General features: G+C 43.2%; 1 protein-coding gene across 2 annotated transcripts in view; it reads left to right on the top strand.

Annotated features, from left to right (window-relative positions):
* The window catches only part of nphp1 (nephronophthisis 1), a 117,517-nt gene that overhangs the window by 40,191 nt on the left and 55,724 nt on the right, over positions 1–21,602 (top strand). For both annotated transcript variants that reach the window (XM_069887656.1, XM_069887655.1), the window contains exon 8: positions 11,403–11,451. In XM_069887656.1, the coding sequence (XP_069743757.1) occupies positions 11,403–11,451 (49 nt within the window). The remainder of the gene's footprint in view (positions 1–11,402; positions 11,452–21,602) is intronic.

The raw sequence follows: 21,602 nt of genomic DNA, 5'->3' as shown, positions 1-21,602 counted from the left end.
TACCACCAAGAATTGAGCAGCGAGCGCTTAACACCTTGAAGCTTAACACCTACAAATTCAACTGCAAGCTTTCAAGCCATTCAGAACATCATTTATATCATCTATTGCTTCCATCTGACAGCATGACTAAGTTGCCATTTCTATGACTTAGCCATTTCTATGACTAAGTTGCCATTTCTACGACTTAGCCATTTCTATGACTAAGTTGCCATTTCTATGACTAAGTTGCCATTTCTTTAAGCATTTCTATGACTAAGTTGCCATATCTTTAAGCATTTCTATGACTAAGTTGCCATTTCTTTAAGCATTTCTATGACTAAGTTGCCATTTCTTTAAGCATTTCTATGACTAAGTTGCCATATCTTTAAGCATTTCTATGACTAAGTTGCCATTTCTATGACTAAATTGCCATTTCTATGACTAAGTTGCCATTTCTATGACTAAGTTGCCATTTCTTTAAGCAGCCATCCAGCATGGCTTTTTGGGGTGGTTAGATTCAGTAATTTCTTGCAAAAAAAAGCATTAATTAGTGCAGATTATATGTACCATGAACAAAAGAAATCAAAATTTTTGATTGTTGCAGCTGTATGGGTACTTCGTGGAAAAAAAACCTAAAACAGAAGTCCTTTCTCTTTTCTTTTTAAAATATTTTTATTGAGAACAAAGAACAAGTCCTTTCTAAATATTCAATTGAATTGAAAAGGCAATAAATGCACAAAATAATGCAAAAAATAACAGCAGTAGTGTAGATTGTCCTTTTGTGGTATTGGAGCAGTCCTTAATTAGTGTAATAAAGGGAGGTTCAAGAGCCGTTGGAATGAAACTGTTCTTGAAGCTAGAGGTGCTAGCCTTCAGGCTTCTGTGCCTGTGTGAAGGTAACAGTAAAAAGAGGTTGTGACCAGGGTGATAGGTTGCATATGATGGCAGCTTTCTTGAGGCAGCGCCTCATATAGATGTCTTCAATGGGTCAGAGTTTGGAGGCCATGATGGTCCTAGATATGTTTCTTATCTTCTTCAGTCTTCTGCGTTCTTGGGCAGTCAAATTACAAACATTAACAAATTACAAAAGAGATGTACCAGGATGTTGCCTGGATCAGAGAACACATCATGTGAAGCAAGGTTGACTGAGCTAGGGCTTTTCTCTTTGAATTGATGAAGGATGAGAGGGGACTTAAGAAAGGTATATAACATTGTGACGTGGAGATAGAGTGAACAACCAGTACTTTTTCCCCATGGCAGCAAATACTAGAGAACATCTGTTTAAAGTGAGTGGAAGAAAGATGAGGGGAGATGTCAAAGATTAGTTTCTTTACACAGAGAGTAGTGGGTGCCTGGAATGCTTTGGTGGTGACGGTGGAGGTTGGTACCATGTGGACATTTAAAAGACCCTTAGATAAGGACATAGATGTAAGAAAAATAGAGAATTAGAGGCTGTGAGGTTTGGAAGGATTAGACTGATGTGGGGTAGGTTGGCATTACATTATGGTTGAAGGGCCTATATTGTCCCATACTAGACAGATCACATGCCTTACTATTTTGATCAGAGGGAAGACCATCCTCAGCTCACAGAATGAAAGGAGATTTAGATGTTTAGACTATTACTTAGTATTTTTGCAATTGGCTCAGTCAGTTTTTTTTTGGAACATTTTAATTTTGATTTTCCAATAAACAAAATATTGCATTCTCTTTCCACATAATATGATTTGCAGAGTCTTTATTTTCTCCCTCCTTACACCCTCCCCTCCCTATCACTTAAATTATAGAAATACCAAGATATAAAAATACAAACATACAAAAACCACATAAATACCAACAAAGACGACGATCCTCCTCGAAGAAAGAGGACCTTGAATCTTAAATAAAAACAAGTAGGTAAAAACACGTTGTCTGCACTGCATTACCCATTTTATACTCTTAATCTTTTACCTGGTGGGATGGATTCTTTTCTCTTATTTTGAGGGAGGGGGGATGTGAATTATATCTGTGCACCTATGCGCCCTCAGATATGGTTGCCACACTTCATTGAATGTGACATATCTTCCGTAAATTGTAGGTGATTTTCTCCAGGGGAATGCAACACTGTATTTCCATATTCCATCTTGTGATATTTAGCTGGGAGTTGGACTTCCACGTAATCGATATACACTGTTTTAATTATACCTAATTGACTTGTTATGTGCATGGTTTCATAACTCAAAGGAAATGAGCCAACAACAATTTTTCTCAAGCAAAATATTTCAATTGGGTCTAGAGCCACTTACATACCACCTTAAGCAATCCCTTACTAATCACTGAACACCAATGGCATAGGGATTATAGAGTGGTATCTGAGTGGAAAGAAAAAGGTTGAGAACCACTGGTCTAAACTATACTTTCCTGTTGTCCCCTAGAAGTTACAACTCTAGAACCTGTGGAAAATCGACCTTTGTAATTTTTATTCAGTGTCCCCATGTCTTTCCAGAAAGATCTCACTTTTGTACATAGCCAGGTGGACAAAACTTCTAATCTCAACACTGCACTTAAAGCACATTTACACACAATCCCCTTTTGAATTAGCGTCTCCATGTCACTACAGCCAGGCAGGGTCATTGTTGGTCCCAGTTTGTCTGTTAAGAAGATCTTAATTGCAGAAAGCAGAAGAATGTTCTATTCGATAACTGCTCAAATGATATGAGCTGCCCTTGATAGTAACAATCTTCAATACACCTGATCCCCTTCTGTCCAGGATCTTATTGCCCATAGTCATTGGTATTAAATTGTTCCTGGTTCAGGGGATTTTAGGAGATGACCTCACCTTCAATCCAATACATCGATTTATTCTTTGCCATGTCTGGCATATGTTTTATTAAGGGGTTATCTGTTTTTTTCGAAACTAATTTGGCGTCCCATTTATATATAAATTCTCCTGCAATCTTTTCTCCTACCGCATGCAACCCAATTTGTGCCCAAGAAGGGGGACCTCCCCCTCAAAAAAAATAAGGCAACAATCCTCACCTGTGACGCCCAGTAGTATTTTTTTTAATCTGAAAGTTTTAAAACCCCCAATTTATATTCCCATGTCAAATTTGCCATGGAGACCTTACCATTCCACAAAAGATTTCTGACCCATCCATTGAACATTTTAAAGAAGCACTGGGGCAACAAAATGGGCAACGTTTGAAAACAATATTGTAGTCTTGGCATCACCTTCATTTTTACACAGTTGACTCTTCCCACCAATGTTATGGGCAGAGTTTTTCATCTAGGCAGATCCTCCTCAATCTTCTGGAGCAAAGGAAGGTAATTTAATTTATTTTTTTATATATAAAATATACTCCATAGGTCTTTATCCACTCTTATCCCCAGGTATTTAATGCCTTCCTGCGGCCATGTGAATTGGCTTTCCCATTGATAGGGTCTATAATCTCCTTTTGACAAAGGCATGATTTTGCTTTTATCCAGATTAACCTTATACTTGGAGACCTTCCCATAATTCTCCAGTATTGTACTCAATCTGGCCAATGACCCCCACGTTCCACCAAACACGCTAACACATCGTCAACAAAAAGGTTGATTTTGTGTTCCATCTGGCCCACCTTGAACTCCTTTATGTCTGGATCCTGCTGAATGGTTTCTTCCAGCGGTTCAAAGCTAGTATGAATAGAGCTGGGGACGATGCACAACCTTGCTTACTAGATCTACTCATCGGGAACACTGGAGACATCTTCCCGTTTGTGATGATTTTAGCCTGCAGTTATAATACAATGTCCATACCCAATTGATAAATGTTTGACCAAGTCCAAATTTCTCCAATGCCTTAAACAGCAAATCCCACTCCAATCTATCAAAGGCCTTCACCGCATCCAAGGATACGGCCACTCCAAGGTCCTCCCCCAACTGTGCCAGGTGTATTATCTTTCTTTCTTTCTTTGGCTTGGCTTCGCGGACGAAGATTTATGGAGGGGGTAAAAGTCCACGTCAGCTGCAGGCTCGTTTGTGGCTGACAAGTCCGATGCGGGACAGGCAGACACGGTTGCAGCGGCTGCAGGGGAAAATTGGTTGGTTGGGGTTGGGTGTTGGGTTTTTCCTCCTTTGCCTTTTGTCAGTGAGGTGGGCTCTGCGGTCTTCTTCAAAGGAGGTTGCTGCCCGCCAAACTGTGAGGCGCCAAGATGCACGGTTTGAGGCGATATCAGCCCACTGGCGGTGGTCAATGTGGCAGGCACCAAGAGATTTCTTTAGGCAGTCCTTGTACCTTTTCTTTGGTGCACCTCTGTCACGGTGGCCAGTGGAGAGCTCGCCATATAACACGATCTTGGGAAGGCGATGGTCCTCCATTCTGGAGACGTGACCCATCCAGCGCAGCTGGATCTTCAGCAGCGTGGACTCGATGCTGTTGACCTCTGCCATCTCGAGTACTTCGACGTTAGGGATGAAAGCGCTCCAATGGCGGCCCCGGCCTCGGTCGAGTGAGGCAGGCGGCGGCCCCGATCCGGGCAGGAGCAAGGGGGAGACGGCGGCCCCGGCCTCGGTCGAGTGAGGCAAGCGGAGGCCCCGGTCCGGGCAGGGAGTGGGAGGCGGCGGCCCCAGTCCGGGCACAGGGAGAGCAGCAGCGGCCCCGGCCCCGGTCCGGGCGAAAGGTAGACGGCGGCCCCGGCCTCGGTCGAGTGAGGCAGGCGGAGGCCCCGGTCCGGGCAGGGAGTGGGAGGCGGCGGCCCCAGTCCGGGCACAGAGAGAGCAGCTGCGGCCCCAGCCCCGGTCCGGGCGAAGGGTAGGCGGCGGCGGCCCCGATCCGGGCAGGAGCAAGGGGGAGATGGCGGCCCCGGCCTCGGTCGAGTGAGGCAGGCGGAGGCCCCGATCCGGGCAGAGAGTGGGAGACGGCGGCCCCAGTCCAGGCACAGGGTGAGCTGCGGCGGCCTCGGCCCCGGTCCGAGCAGTATGGACCGACCTAGGAGGGGAGGCAGGCCCCTCCAGCCCGGGTAAGAAATCTGCATAGGAGAAGGCCACTCCGATATAAAACCTACGACCCAAGGACCTCACTGCCACGTCCCAGCTTGCTTGGCCACGGCACACGAACCATGGGTGTAAAGGGTGGGGCCAGTACTGCGCACACTGCACTCCACCTAAAAGCTCCTTTGCGCAGGCCCGAGGACAGGTCCACGTCCTCCCCCTCAAAAGATGTTCACAAACTCAAGCTAGCATGCTGGAACATCAGAACCATGGTAGACAAGGCTGACAGCCACCGACCTGAACGTCGGTCTGCCCTCATCGCACATGAACTCCTCAGACTTGACATCGACATAGCCGCTCTCAGTGAAGTCCGCCTGGCAGATGTAGGCAGCCTCCAAGAACGCGGGCTACACACTCTACTGGTCTGGCAAGCCTTCGGATGAACGACGCCAGGTGTATTATACTGAGTAATCTAACTTCATTATATGTTGATTGCCTCTTTTGAACAAATCCAGCCTGATCTGGGTTAATTTCAACAGATGTTTCACCAACCAATTGGCCAATGTTTTTGCTATAATTTTATAATCTACATTCATTAATGATATAGGCCTATAGGAGGAGGGTTTCAGTGAATCCCTGTCTTATTTTTGGGATCACTGTAATGATTGCTGTTGAAAAAGACTCCAGGAGGGTATGGTCTCCACCGCCTGATCCACCACCTTTATAAGGAGGGGCATTAAAAGGTCTTTGAATTTTCTATAAAATTTGATGGGTAAACCATCCTCTCCCGGCAGAGTGCTCAGAGTATGTTCGATCTCTTCTCTAGAGAAAGGAGCATCTAACTCTTCTTTATCCAAATTTGAAAGCAAGAAATCATCCATTTTGGCAGGGTACCCCCATTTCTTCCCCCCCCACCCCCACAAATTCAAATTTATACAGTTTTTTACAGAACATACTAAAGGCATCATTTACTTATTTTGGATAATATGAAATCTTGCCTTCCACCCTTTTGAATCACATTAATTCTTCTGCCTCTTCTGCCCTCACCTGCCAGGACAAGTCTTTATGCACCCTTTCCCCTAGCTCATAAAACTGTTGCCTTGATCTTAAGATCAGCTTCTCTGTTTTGTATGTCTACAATGTATTGTGTTTGAGCTTTTTATTCTCTAAATCTCAATATTTTCCTCAGACCCCCAACCTTTGATAATCTTTTTCCAATTGAGCTATGTCCTGTCCAAATTATTAATTTCCTTCATATATCCCCTTTTTATTCCCAATTATATATCCCCAATATATTCTCAATTATCTGGCCCCTTAAATAAGCCTTCAATGTGTCCCAAATTTTGAAAAAAATTATCAGTAGAGGGGCAGTTTATTTCTCAGAACAGTTCTATCTGAGTTCTGACAAAGCTACAAAATTCTGGCTTTCTCAACTGCAATGGATTTATTAGCACCATAGCCTGCCTATCTGGCATTGTGATGGACAAAGTCAGGGGTGAATGGTCTACTTTCCAACTGGGCTGATGCCAGAAAAAAAAATTCTAGTATAGGAATTGTGTGCCTTGAGTTAAAGTAATAGTCCCTTTCTCTCAGATTCAGCCTTCTCCATGAGATTCAAATCTTTCATGAAGGCCAGGGTGGACTTAGCCGCCTTGGCCCTTGTCACCTTCTTGGCTGACTGATCCATGACCGATCCAGGCAAAAATTGAAACCCCATCCAATCAACATATTCTCACCACCCCCCCACCCCCACCTCCAGATACTTTCAAGAATATATCTTGTATACATTTTTCATCATCGAAATTCAGGGTATGTATATCTTCATAGATGTCAAGGATTCTGAGTATATTTGACAATGCATCATCATGTATCTCCCTGACGGGTCAGCGACTACCCCCTGGACCATCACTGGAACATTATTTCTTATTAGGATTGCCACTCCCCTGGCTCTGGAATTGACCTACCCATCCACTTTTTAATTTCGAATGTTCCTGATTTGTAAGATGGGTTTCCTGCAGGAACACTACATCTGCCTGCAACTTCTTAAGGTGTGCAAACATTATTTTTCTTTTAATCATTCCATTTAGCCCATTTATATTAAAACATAAACTTAATTGTTTTACCCATCACCCCAGTGCTTCTCCCACTCCATTCCTGTCCTCCAATATTTACCTTCCGTCCCTTTTGTCTTGTGTCGACTCCTGGCGCAGGTGCTCGTGTACAAAATAAAACCTAAACAAATTGACAAAATCAAAACCAATAATTCAAAAGAATACATAAAAAACCCCACATGGTCCCTTTTCCTTTCCTTCTTTCCCCCACTCCACTCCTACCCTTCCTGGCTCCCCTATCCCCTACAAGGGCACCAACTCCCCCTCCAATCTAGAGCATGCCTGTGGCACCCATCAAACCTCCCCACCTCCTCTGCCACTTCAAAGCTCCCCAGATACCTTTCCTTTTTAACATTAGAACCTTAGTAATAAACGTGTAACCATTTCCCCCTTTTTTTTAAAAGAAAAACTATATATACATTATTTTCAGCCAGATCCCTTCCTGTCATTGACCCATATCATGTCATTATTTTCCTTAGGAATCCTCCTGGGCTATGACTAGGCTCTTAGCAAACCTCGCTGCCTTGTTTGCTTCTGGGAAAAACTTCTCCCCCCACACCACCCCTCCCCCTCCCCGCCCAACCCCCTTGCCCTCCAGGCAGGGACACTTTTAAAGTTTCTGGATATGGTAATGCAAACTCAAGACCTTAATTTTTTAAAAGTTTTTTTTGCTGTATCAAATTCATTCCTATCTTTTTTTTTAATCAATTCTACACTTATATCTTGGGGAGGAAAAAAGAACCTTTCCCCCCTCAACTACTAATGGGCCACCTCTTTGTTACATACAGGATACATTCTCTATGTTGGTATCCCTGGAGTCTTATGAGGACTGAATGGGGTCTATGTCTCGGTCATGGTTTGGCAAAGGGGGATGGATAGGTCCCTTTCACCTGAAGTTCCTCTCCTCTCCTTTCCATTCCCAATATCTCAGGGATCCACCTTTTTTAAAAAAATGCAATGGGGTCTTTCCCCTCCTTCCCCTCTTTTAAGTCCTACAATTTTTGTTATATCTCCTGTTAAGGTTTTATAATATATCTAATTTATCCCAAATCTTTTGCCTGTCGTTTATCTCCATGTCTCTATCATCTTCTAACCTTTCTACACTGTTTTTCATCGTTTTGACCTTCTCTTCTGCCATATTTTGTTTGAAAACTTTATATAGTTTTACAGTCTCATTTTAGCCAGGTGTTATAGGGGAACAATCGTGGATAACAAGGGAAATTAGAGACAGCATTAGGTCCAAAGAGAGAGCATATCAATTGGCCAAAAAAAGTACCACAACCGAAGACTGGGAGCAGTTCAAGATGCACCAAAGGAGGACAAAGGGATTAATCAAGAGAGCAAAAATAAATTACGAAAGTAAGCTTGCGGCAAATATAAAAACCGACTGCCAAAGCTTTTATAAATATGTCAAGAGGAAAAGATTGGTGAAATCCAGAGTAGGTCCCTTGCAGTCGGAATCAGGGGAATATATAATGGGGAATAAGGAAATGGCAGACCAATTAAATTCTTACTTTAGTTCTGTTTTTACAAGAGAGGATACAAATAACCTCCCAAGGATGTTGGGAAACATAGAGACTAATGCAAGGGAGGAACTGAAAGAAATCAGTATCTCTAAGGACATGGTCTTGGGGAAATTGATGGGATTGAAGGCAGATAAATCCCAAGGGCCTGATAATCTACATCCTAGGGTACTCAGGAAGTGGCCATTCAGATAGCAGATGCTTTAAGAATTATTTTCCAGAACTCGATAGACTCAGGATCAGTACCCATGGATTGGAGGGTAGCTAATGTTACCCCACTATTTAAAAAGGGGGGTAGAGAAAAAGCGGGGAATTATAGGCAGGTGAGCCTTACATCAGTAGTGGGCAAAATGATGGAATCCATTATTAAGGATGTAATAGCAGAGCATATGACTAGCAGAGAAGGGATCGGACGGAGTCAACATGGATTTACAAAAGGTAAATCGTGCTTGACAAATCTATTGGAATTCTTTGAGATGGTGACAGGTAAAATAGATGGGGGAGAGCCAGTGGATGTGGTGTACCTGGACTTCCAAAAGGCCTTCGATAAGGTCCCACATAAACAACTGGCTTCCAAAATCAAGGCTCATGGGATTGGGGGCAAGGTATTGATGTGGATTGAGAACTGGCTGGCAGGTAGAAGACAGAGAGTTGGGATAAATGGCTCGTTTTCTGAGTGGCAGGCGGTGACCAGTGGGGTGCCACAGGGATCTGTACTGGGACCCCAGCTGTTCACAATTTACATTAATGATCTGGATGAGGGGATTGGATGTAATATCTCCAAATTTGCAGATGACACTAAGCTAGGAGGGGTTGTGTGCACAGAAGAGGGGGTCAGGAAGCTCCAGTGTGATTTGGATAAATTGAGGGACTGGGCAGATACATGGCAAATGCACTACAATGTGGATAAATGTGAGGTTATCCACTTTGGTAATACTATCCGGAGGGCAGATTACTATTTGAATGGCAATAGATTAAGAGATGGGGAAGTGCAGAGAGACCTAGGGGTACTTGTACACCAGTCTCTGAAGGCGAGCATGCAGGTACAGCAGGCGGTTAAAAAGGCAAATGGTATGTTGGCCTTCATATCAAGAGTGATTGAATATAGGAACAAGGATACCTTACTGCAGCTGTACAGGGCCTTGGTGAGACCCTACCTGGAGTATTGTGTGAAGTTTTCGTCACCTTATCTAAGGAAGGATGTTCTTGCAATGGATGGAGTGCAGAGGCGATTCACCAGGCTGATACCTGGAATGGCAGGAATGACTTATGAGGAAAGATTGCGCAAATTGGGATTGTACTCGCTGGAGTTTTGAATATTGAGAGGGGATCTCATAGAGACCTATAAAATTCTGGCAGAACTGGACAGAATGGATGCAGATGGGATGTTTCCAATGGTGGGAAAATCCAGAACCCGGGGCCATGGTTTGAGGATAATAGGCAAATCATTTAGGACCGAGATGAGGAGGAATTTCTTGACCCAGAGTGTGGTGAATCTGTGGAATTCATTGCCACAGAGGGCAGTAGAGGCAGGTTCATTAAATATATTTAAGAGGGAATTAGATCTATTTATTCAGTATAAGGGTATTAAAGGTTACGGAGAGAAGGCGGGGACGGGGTACTGAACTTTAAGATCAGCCATGATCTCGTTGAATGGCGGAGCAGGCTCGAAGGGTCGAATGACCTACTCCTGCTCCTATCTTCTATGTTTCTATGTTTTTACAGGTCATTGCTCTTCCACCATATTCACCCTTCCAGATACCTCCCCCATGGCCCTCCTGAATTCCCCTATTTCTGATGTTAAATCTTTTAAAACATTCCTCAATCTTTTTTTGGAGGCCTCAACCACTGCCTCCATTGCCTTCATGATGTTTTCTATGTCTCCAAGCCTCCTCCTTCTCTTCTCCCCATTCTCTTCCTCTCTCCTGCCTGTGATGATGACCCTCTTAGTCGACCGCTCTCCCCTTCTCCCTCCGTGTCACTGCCACCGCCACCACTGCTGCTTCTGCTGCTTCCAACATGCAGGTAAAGCCGTTCTCCCGGCTCAGCCTGCTCCTCCACCCCACCCCAGGATACGTGGTTGGGGTCGCCATCTTCCTCCACACATTCTCCCATGCTGCCCCTCTCCACCTGCGGGCCCATCTCCATTGCCACTGTCGCAACTCCCACCTCTGCCGTCTTCACTGCTGTAGCCACTCACACCGCTGCCGCCGCCTTGTCGCTTCCGTTGTTTGCAGAGCTGCTCTGTGGTTGCCAGCAACACCTTCTCTTCGTTGCTCTCCTGCTTGCTGCCTCTCTCGACCCATTCCTGTTGGTTTCTGCGGGTCTCACTTCGATGTGCAGCATTGGCTCTCCCACAGCGACACCTGCACTCTTTTCTGGGCCCGCTGAAAAGCGGGTCCCGTTGTCTTCCAACTTGACAACTTGAGCAGGTAGGTCGTTCTTTTCTTCACACGGATGCCTCGAACAGGCCCTGCCATTTTCTTTGCCACGAGGTCGCCTCTCCTGGTCTTCATGCTGTGCTGGGGTCGCTGTTTCTTTCTGAATTGTCTTTTTTTTCTTTCTTCCCTATAATCTAGAAGTTTTGAACTTATGACTGTGTTTTCTGTCATTTTTCTGGCTGTTTTTTGACTATTTTCACTTGTTTTCTCGGGAACTCTGAGAATCATGTCTACCCCCTCTATTGGCTCAGTCAGTAAATGCATCTAGCTTATCTTCCAATATTTCTAAGAGATTCCTTGCTAACAACCTAAATGTGTCTGATACTGTATGTACAATAGACCTACATGCGCTGAAAGGTTATATGTTGTTAAAGATATTAACAGAATTGTTACTTCTACAGTGAAGAATCAAGATCACACAGGCTGGCTGTCAAAAAAGTTGTTTCAGAGGTAAGCAGATTTTCTAATTTCTTAAATTTACTTCCTTTTCTGGTTTGTGGGCAAATTTCTACATTACTAGTTTGTGCATTAGCAATTTAGGTTTATATTTTTGGACAGTTAACTGGACATAAATGTTGATATCAGAATCTAATCGCAATCAGTTTTAGGTATTTATCTGGCAGTTTATCTCATGATGCCTGATAAGGAACTAAATATTTTGTAATATGTAATTGTCTGACCTGGAGAAAGAAGTAGGTGAATATGATTAAACCAAGATCTATGCTTGAATAAGCACCTGTAATTCTGTTCTGAGTGCGAATCCACTTGTGATTTTGATGACACCCTAGGCAACCGTCATAGATGTTGAGGAGGTGGCGCAGGCTGGCTGAAGCAGACCCTGCTGAAGGCGATTTTTGGAAACCGGCTCCTTCGATGTTTACCTTGTCATCTTCAAGAGCCTTTGGTGAGCATCTTTTGAATGTTCACCCTTGCCCAGTTGGTGGATCATGCCAACCTCATTATGTCCATGATCTCCACATTGAAGATAGAAGGATTGGCTTCTTCTCCTTGTCAACAGGAGTAAATGAAACTAGAACATCTTCTTACTGTGCCTTGTGAAGTACCAGTACCATATCAATCGAAGACGACACCAGCACGATATCAATCAAAGATTAGAGCAGAAAATGGCAGCACTGACTATGCAGGTCCAGTTTTGGGCACGCAACCGAATTCTTGGTCTTAATCGTGGTGGTAGAGCCGACAGATGGCGTATTTGTTGGAAGCACCAGAGATTTTGTGCTGCTACATGGTCCTGTCAGCTACCTTTTGACTTCTACAAATGGGAGCTGGGAAATGACTAGGCCCAGCAGTAGAGGCAACTGCTGTCCATAGGCACATCAGCTACCATCTTTTCCTCAAATACTATCTATCAGGTGTTCAATTTCTTGTCAATTCTGGTGCAGAAATTTCAGTGGTCCCTCCAACTACAGAGGAAAAACAGACACCCCAATATGTCATGTGTTCTTTCAGCCATGAATGATTCTCATATTCAAATATACGGCTAGAGGTCACTCACGTTGGACTTCGGTCTCGAGAAACCTTTTCGGTGGGTTTTCACGGTTGCAAACACGGCAAATTCCATTTTGGGAGTGGGTTTCTTGTCACATTTTTCTTTGTTTGTTGATTTCAAAAATCACTTTCGTGGACCTCAGCTCTTGTATGCAAGTTAGCCAGCATATATTGTCCCTCCATTGTCGTCAGCTACCTGATGAGCCTTCAACCTGACTCCTGCCCTTTCCAAGCCTTGCTTAAGTGTTTCCCTCACCTAGCGACCCTATCATATTGGTATACAGATGTTCTTTCTTTGGCTTGGCTTCGCGGACGAAGATTTATGGAGGGGGTAAAAAGTCCACGTCAGCTGCAGGCTCGTTTGTGGCTGACAAGTCCGATGCGGGACAGGCAGACACGATTGCAGCGGTTGCAAGGGAAAATTTGTTGGTTGGGTGTTGGGTTTTTCCTCCTTTGCCTTTTGTCAGTGAGGTGGGCTCTGCGGTCTTCTTCAAAGGAGGTTGCTGCCCGCCAAACTGTGAGGCGCCAAGATGCACGGTTTGAGGCGTTATCAGCCCACTGGCGGTGGTCAATGTGGCAAGCACCAAGAGATTTCTTCAGGCAGTCCTTGTACCTTTTCTTTGGTGCACCTCTGTCACGGTGGCCAGTGGAGAGCTCGCCATATAACAGATGTTAAGCATACAGTAACCCACCATAGAGAGACTTGGGGTCCTCCGGAGGTAGTGCGGGCTCATAGATTACCCCAGGTCCATCTTAAAATTGGAATTCAACCACATTCAAGAGTTGGGCATAGTCCGTAGATGTGATAACTGCTGGGCCTCACCGTTGAATATGGTTCCAAAAAAAATCTCCTGGGGATTGTCAGCCTTGTGACGATTATCGTGCCCTGAACAATTCTACCATGCCTGACTAATACAACATTCCCATTTTCAAGACTTTTCTGCAAACCTCCATGATAAATATGTATTTGTGAAAATAGATCTAGTACACGCTTACTATTAGATTCCAGTTGAAGATCATGAAGATGACCGTAATGACCCCTTTCAGCATCTTTGAGTTTCTCTGAATGCCATTCTGTCTATGGAATGCAGCTCAGACATTCCAGCAGTTTATGGACCACGTCCTTGCCAACCTCGATATTGTGTTTGTTTACATCGAGGATATTTTGGTCACAAGTGTGGATGAAGAGGAGTACAAGCGCCACCTTATCTCATTGTTTCAGAGGCTTGATGAGTTTGGCGTTGTGATCAACCCCAGGAAATGCGTTTTTGGCACGGCTGATGTTATAATTTTGGGATATAGAGTTACGCAACATGGTACTCATCGTATGAATCAAAAGTGCGATAGATTTGAGAATTTTCTATGCCCATTACGTTTGGCCAGTTACGACGTTTTTTAGACATGATGGATTTTTATCGCCGATTCCTGCTGAATGCTGCTGCATCTCTATTACCTCTTATTGAACGACTAAAATGATCCGATAAGTCCCCGTCCAAAAGACCATTAACTTTGGGAGACTGTGCTGTGCGTATTTTCAGTGATGTGAAGACTGCGCTTGCAAATGTCGTGATGTTTGTGCATCAAAAGCCCAATGCTCTGCTCTCTCACACAGAGCTGCCAGTGCTGTGGGAGCAGTGTTAGAATAACGAGTCTGTAGGCAATTGGAACCTCTGGCATTTTATTCAGGCAAAGAATTGTACGTTTACTCAAGAACTCTTGGCCATCTATCTCGCAGTGAAACATTTCTGCTTTTTATTAGAAGGTCGTCCTTTCACCATATATACAGACCACAGCCTTTTACACATGTTGTGGAGTAGAAGCACACATCTCTGTTCACCCAGAGAGATTCGGTATTTGGACTTCATCTTACAGTTTTCATCGGACGTAGGGAACATCCGAGTAAAAGTGAATGCCGTGGCTAATACCCTGTCCAGGCGCGACATTGACGCCTACTGCCATCGATTTCACCACCATGGCTCGTGAACAGCACATCGATCCTGATCTCATCCAGTATCACTAGTTCAAGTCTGGTCTCCATCTTCAAGATGTGACCCTGGATGAATTGGGTGAAAAGTTAGTCTGCGATTTTTCCATAGGAAGGCCAAGGCTTTTTGTGCTGGTGGCTACAGGTGGGAGATTTTTGAGTCTCTTCACAATCTCGCATCTTGGTAGAAGAGCCTCAGTTAAACTAGTTACAGAATATTTTACCTGGCCTCATGTTAAACGGGATGTTAGATTATGAGCAAGTCCTGCTTTCCATATCAATGTTCTAAAGTTTCCATTTGCACAAAATCCGCGCTAGAGGATTTTGTTGATCTGGATTCCTGTTTCCAGCATGTGTACCAAGAGTTGCTAACCCACTTCTACCATTTCAGGGATATACTTACCTACCCACATGTGAAGACCGGACAACCAGGTGGCAGGAGGAATTCCTATCACAGACATCTCTATGAAGATGGTTGCTAGGGATTGTTGAAGTCCATCTTTTGGTGTCTGGACACTATTACAATGGATCGAGGGTCTCCGTTTGAGTCAACGTTGTTCTGAGCTCTCACTAATCTTCTGGACAATTCTGAGAAACTTATTACTTTTACAAATCTTTTGTTCTTGCTGGATATCAGAAATATAACTGCAGTATAACAATTTAAACGAAGGCTTGTATTCACTGCATAAAACAGTTGCAGTCACAGTGAACTCCAACAAGCAGGAATCTGATAAGGTGCCGATTATTTTTACATATTGGTTGACGATATATATGGGGCAGGGCACTGTGAATCCTTTTTTCTGCTTTGCATTGACAGGGATAGTTGTGTGTCCATCCTAGGATGTTGAGCACCTCAGTTTAACACTTCAACTCTTGATAGTGCAACTGTCCCTATAGCAGCCTTTAGTTCCTGTTGAAATCTTTGGAATTGGGCTTTAACCTATAAAATTTATCAGTTGCTAGAATGCTGAGTCAGAGTTGCTGCATTTGGACAGGACATTTTTATACTACGTAAATGCAATTTATTGTGGGCAAGTATGACTAGAAGCTAGTAATGTGAAATGGTCTTTTTATTTTAGAAAAAAATTGAAGCTGGTATTGGTATAAATATCTGCTTAAAATGTGCTTTTCAGTTAAAATATTATAATAGAAGTTATAAGTGTATATGTGCACTGCATTCTATATTGACTAACAATAAATTGGTCACTGATTGATAGAGAAACAACAAGTTCTGGAGCCACCAGTACAAAACAGTCACTTGTCCCCTTAACTTTCTTCCTGTTCTTCTTCTCTCCCATATTGATCTTTGCCAAGTAGTTATCAAATCAATGCAGTCCAACTAAAGAAATAAATATAGGTAGTTTGAAACTGATATTTCCCTGTCATCTCATGGATTGATCTCAAATGAATCAATGACTTAAGTCTTACCCATGGATATTAAAACCTGCCCATTTTCATTATATTATGAATGACTTAAATTTATTTCTGCCTAAAACATTAACTGCCCAATAATTTGTAAAAAGCAAGCTTGAGTAGGCTATGCACTCTCTTGTTAGTAATTTATTGCTTTATACCACTTATTAAATGAGATATTATTTCTATATTGCAGGAACTAGAACAAATGTTACATATGTAGTACTTGGGGTGTTGCATTATTAGTTATGTCATGCCTTTCAGAGAGAATCTTAAGCCTAGTTCCTGCTGACACGAACAAAAAAGGATATTAAAGGTTACTTCTACCACCTCATTTAATTTTTAACTACATGTTATATCCAATAATTTTAATAGAACTGTAGAAAACTATAGAACCTTCAGTTCTTCTGTGCTGATCTAATATTCTGCCTAGTCCCACTGACCTGCATCTGGACTATATCCCTCTATACCACTCCCATCCATATACCTGTCCACATTTTTCTTCAATGTCAACATTGAACCTGCATTCACCAATTTATCTGGTAGCTCATTACATACCCACCACTCTCTGCATGAAGAAGTCGCCCCCCATGTTCCCTTTGAACTTTTCCCCTTTTACACATAACCCATGTCCTCTAGTTCTTATCTCACTTAACCTTAGTGGAAGAAGCCTACCTGCATTTATTCTATGCCCATAATAATTTTGGATTCCTCTATCAATCTCCCCTCATTCTTCTATGCCTCAGGGAATAAAGTCCTAAACATTTTAACTTTTCCCTATAACTCAGTTCCTGAAGTCCTCACAACATCCTAGTAAATCTCCTCTGCATTCTTTTAATTTTATTGATATCCTTCCTTCAGTTAGGTGACGGAAACTGCACACAATACTCCAAATTTGGCCTCACCAATGTATTGTACAACTATATCATAACATCCCATCTCCTATACTCCATATTGTAATTTATGAAGACCAATGTGCTAAAAGCTCACTTTGTGACCCTATCTACCTGTGATGCCACTTTCAGGAAATTGTGTTTCTGTATTCTGTTTTACAGCTTTCCTCAGTGTCCTATTGTTCACTGTGCATATCCTACCTTGATTTATCCTTCCAAAAGAACAGCACCTCACATTTGTCCTCATTGAAATGCATCTGGCATTTTGCACCCTATTTTTCCAGTTGGTCCGGATCCCTCCGCAAGCTTTGAAAGTCTTCCTCTCTGTCCGATATACCTCCAATCTGCAAATTTGCTGATCCATTTGACCACATGATAATCCAACTCAATTATATAGATAGTAAACAACAATCAATGCAGCACCGATGCTTGAGGCACATCTCTAGCCACAGGGTTCTGGTCTGAGGCACGACTACTTCTCCCACAAAGCCAGTCTGATCCAATTTACTACCTCACCATGAACAGTGTCTAATTCAATTTAATACTTTACTATGAACTCTGAACCTTCTGGACTAACCTCTCATGAGGGTCCTTGTCAGATATATAAAAAAAGTAGACGTGCAGCATGGTCAAAGGTCATTGTGGCTCACGAGCCCGTGCCATATAATTGCACGCAATTGACCTACGGTATGTTTTTGAATGGTGGGAGGAAACAGAGCATCCTATGTGGAGACATGGGGAGAACGTACAAACTCCTTACAGATACCGTGGGAAATGAACCTCGGTCACGATCACGGTCACTTGCACTGAGCTAACCACTATAAAGTCCATGTAGATGACATCCACAGCATTTCCTTCATCATCTTTCCTAGTATGCTCAAAAAAACTGTAAGATTGATTAAAAATGACCTACCACACACAAAGCCAGGTTGACTATCCCTAATAAGTCCCTGTTTATCCAAATATTTTTATAACTGATCTGCTAGAACTCCTTCCAGTAACTTATCTATTACTGATATCAGGCTCACTGGCCTATAATTTTGGATTATTTTTAGTCTTTTTTTAAACAATGGAGCAACATGAGCCACCCTCTCATCCTTTGGCATCACACCTGTGGCTAAGGATGTAAAATGTATATTTCAGAGCCCTTGCAATTTCTACACTAGCTTCCTTCAAGGTCTGAGGAAATACCTTGTCAGGTCCTGGGGATTTGCCATAAGACAGCAAGCACCTCTTCCTCCTTAAACTGTATAGGTTTCATGACTTCAACTTATTTTCCTCATTTCCATAGCCTCGGTGCCAGATTCTTGAATAAATACAGATACAAAAAAACAATTTGAAATCCCCCCCCCCCCCATCTCTTCTGTCTCCATACACAATCTTCAAGAAGATCAGTTGTGTTCCTTATGATTCTTTTGCTCTTAATAGAGCTGCAGAAGCCCTTGGGGCTTTTCTCTACCATGACTATCAGTGCAGTCTCATGCCTTCTTTTAGCCCTCCTGATTTCGTTCCTTGGATTTTTTATCCTCCTCCTTTGCTCCATGTTTACTATACTCTCTCTTCGTCATAACAAGATCCCCAATATCCTTTGAAAGCCAAGGTTCCCTATACCTGTTAACATTCCTTTTATTCCTGACAGGAACATACAAACTCTGTACCCTCAAAACTTCACCTTTGAAAGTCTCCAACTTCTCAAGCACATCCTCACCAGAAAATAACCTCTCCCATTCCACGCTTTCTAGATTCTTACTCATTTCCTCAAAACTAACCTTTCTCCAATTATAGAATCTCAACCTGAGGACCAGACCTATCCTTATCTATAATTATCTTGAAACTAACGGCAAAATGTTCCCCTACACACACTTCAGTCACCTCTCCTGTCTCGTTCCCTAATAGAACATTACTGCACAGTACAGGCCCATGGGCCCATGATGTGTACCAACTCATATATTCCTTAAAAAAAGTACTAAACCTTCCCTACCCTGTAACTTTCTATTTTTCTTCCATCCATGTGCCTGTCTAAGAGTTTTTTAAATGCCCCAAATGTTTCAGCCTCCACATCACAACACTCTAAGTGTGGTTTCACTGAAGATTTGTAGAGTTGCAATGTGACCTCTCTTGAATTCAATCACCCTTTTAATGAATCACAGCATCTTATGGGCCTTTTTAACTATCCTATCAGCCTGTGCGATCTTGAGGGAAGTATGGATTTGAACTCAAAGATCCCTCTGTTAATCCATATTCTTTAGTAACTGACTATTAACTCTATACTCAGCCTTCTGGTTTGTCTTTCCAAAATGTATCACCTCAAACTTATCTGAATTGAACTCCAGCTGCCACTTCTCTGCCCAACTCTGCATCCTTTTTATATCATATTGTAACCTTTGACAACCCTCAGCTCCATCCACAACTCCTCCAATCTTATAATCTGCAACCTTGCTGACTCATGCTTCTGCCTCTTCACCCAGAACCAGGTCCTTGTGGTACTCCACTAGTCATGACCTCCAGACAGAATACCTTCCTTCCTCTACTACTCTCTGTTTTCTACCTCCAAGCCAATTTTTTATCCACACGGCCAAGGTTCTACTGATTCCATGCCTCATGACCTTCTGAACGAGTCTCTCATAGGGGTCCTTGTCAGACGCTTTACTAAAATCCATATGGACTACATCTCCTGCCCTACCCTCATGAATTTCTATTGTTACCTCCTCAAAAAAAAGTAAATTAAACTCATGAGGCACAACCTTCCCTTCACAAAGCCGTGCTGAGTAGATTGTATTTCTCCAAATGCTCCTTAAGAATCATCGCCAATAGTTTCCACATCACTGACGTAAGACTCACAGGTCTATAGTTTCCAGGATTCTGCCTATTACCTTTTTGTAAAATAAGGGGAGTACATTTGCCGTTCTCCAATCCTCTGGCACCTCCCTTGTGGCCAAAAAGGACTCAAAGATAATAGCTACTGCTCCAGCTATCTCTTCCCTCACTTCCCACAGCAACCTGGGTATATCGCATCTGGCCCCATGGACTTATCAGTCTTGATGATTTTAAAAAGATCCAACACTTTCATCATCTCAACATTGTCCTACACACAAGCCTGTTCTATTCTTACTTCACCCTGATCAAGGTCCTTTTCCCTTGTGAATAGTGAAGCAAAATATTCATTTAGGACCTCTCTAACTTCCTCTGTTTCCAGGCATGTGTTGTCTCCTTTATCCTTTAGCGGCCCCACCTTCATTCTCATCATCCTTCTGTTCTTCACATAAGCATAGAAGGCCTTGGGGTTGTCCTCAATCCTACATGCCAAGGCCTACTTATGCCCTCTTCGAGCTCTGCTAACTCCTTTTTTAAAGCTCCTTCCTGGCTACCATATACTTCTCATAAGTCCTTCCTGTTTCCTTCTTTCTCTTGACTAGCTGCCTAACCTGCTTTGTCAAGCACACCTTGTCCTACCACCTTTTCCCTGTTCCAGTGAGACAAACCTATCCTGAACCCAACACAATTGGTCCCTAAACTTCCTCTACATTAGTTCTATGCATTCACCCTTGAACTCTCGCTAGTTCCTGCCTTATCCCATCATATTTAGCTGTTCCCCATTTAAATACTTTCCCATTTTGTCTGCTTTTATTCTCTCCATAGCTATGCTAAATCTCAGGATGATGAGGTCACTCTCACCAAAATGCTCCACCACCAAGAGGTCCGCCACCTGAACAGATTCCTTACCCAGAATTAGATCCAGTATGGCCTCTCTTCTCATTGGCTGGTCCACATACTGTGTTAGGAATCCTTGAACGTACCTGATAAATTCAGCCCCATCTTTGCAGTCAGGAAGCGCCAGTCAATATTAGGGAAGTTGAAATCACCCATAACTATAACCCTGTATTTCCTGCACCATTCCAAAATCTGCTTGCTTATCTGCTCCTCAGTGTCCTAAGGACACTGAGGGCCTAGACAGTGATTGTTCCCTTCCTATTTCTGACTTCCACCCACACCTTCTCAGTAGATATTCCCATCTACAGCGGCCTCCCTTTCTATATCTGTGATACTATCAGTACCAGTAATGCTACTCTTTCCCCCCAACCCCCCCCCCCCCCCCAACCTTTATCTCCTAACCTATTCCATTTAAACCATTTAAGCCCCAGTACCTGCATCAGGCAATCTTGCCCTTCCTCCAGCCAAGTGTCTATTATGGCCACAAGTTCATAGTTCCACATACTCATCCATGCTCTAAGTTCATCCCCTTTATTCCTAATACGCCTAATATTGAAATAGTCACATTTCAACCTCTCTAACTGGCTACTTTTATGTTTTGTCCCCTGCCTGTCCTTCTTCACAAACTCAAAACACATAGTATCATGGTTTTGACCTTCTGCCCTATTCTCTGCTCTTATAGTCTGGTTCCCACTCCCCTGCCAAACTAATTTAAACCCTCCCCATCAGCTGTAGCAAACCTCCTGCCAGGATATTGGTTCCTTTCCAGTTCAAGTGCAGTCCATCCTTTTTGTACAGTCAGACCTTCTCCAGAAGAGAACCTAATGATCCACAAATCTGAACCCCTGCCCCTGCACCAAATCTTTAGTCATGCATTTATCTTCCACAGCTTCCTATTCCTACCGTCCCTGGTGCATGGCACAAACGAGAATCATGAGATTACCACCCTTGAGGTCCTGCTTTTTAACTTCTTTCCTAACTCCTTATATTCCCTCTTCAGGATCTCAACCCCACATGGACCACAACATTTGGCTGCTCACTCTCCCCTTCCAGAACGCTGTGAAATCAGACATCCCTGACCCTGGCACTTG

The sequence above is a fragment of the Narcine bancroftii genome, chromosome 6, assembly GCF_036971445.1.
Source record: "Narcine bancroftii isolate sNarBan1 chromosome 6, sNarBan1.hap1, whole genome shotgun sequence".
NCBI classification, from domain to species: domain Eukaryota; kingdom Metazoa; phylum Chordata; class Chondrichthyes; order Torpediniformes; family Narcinidae; genus Narcine; species Narcine bancroftii.
The sequence above is the reverse complement of the archived record's forward strand: the minus strand, read 5'-3'. Positions and strand labels throughout refer to the sequence as shown.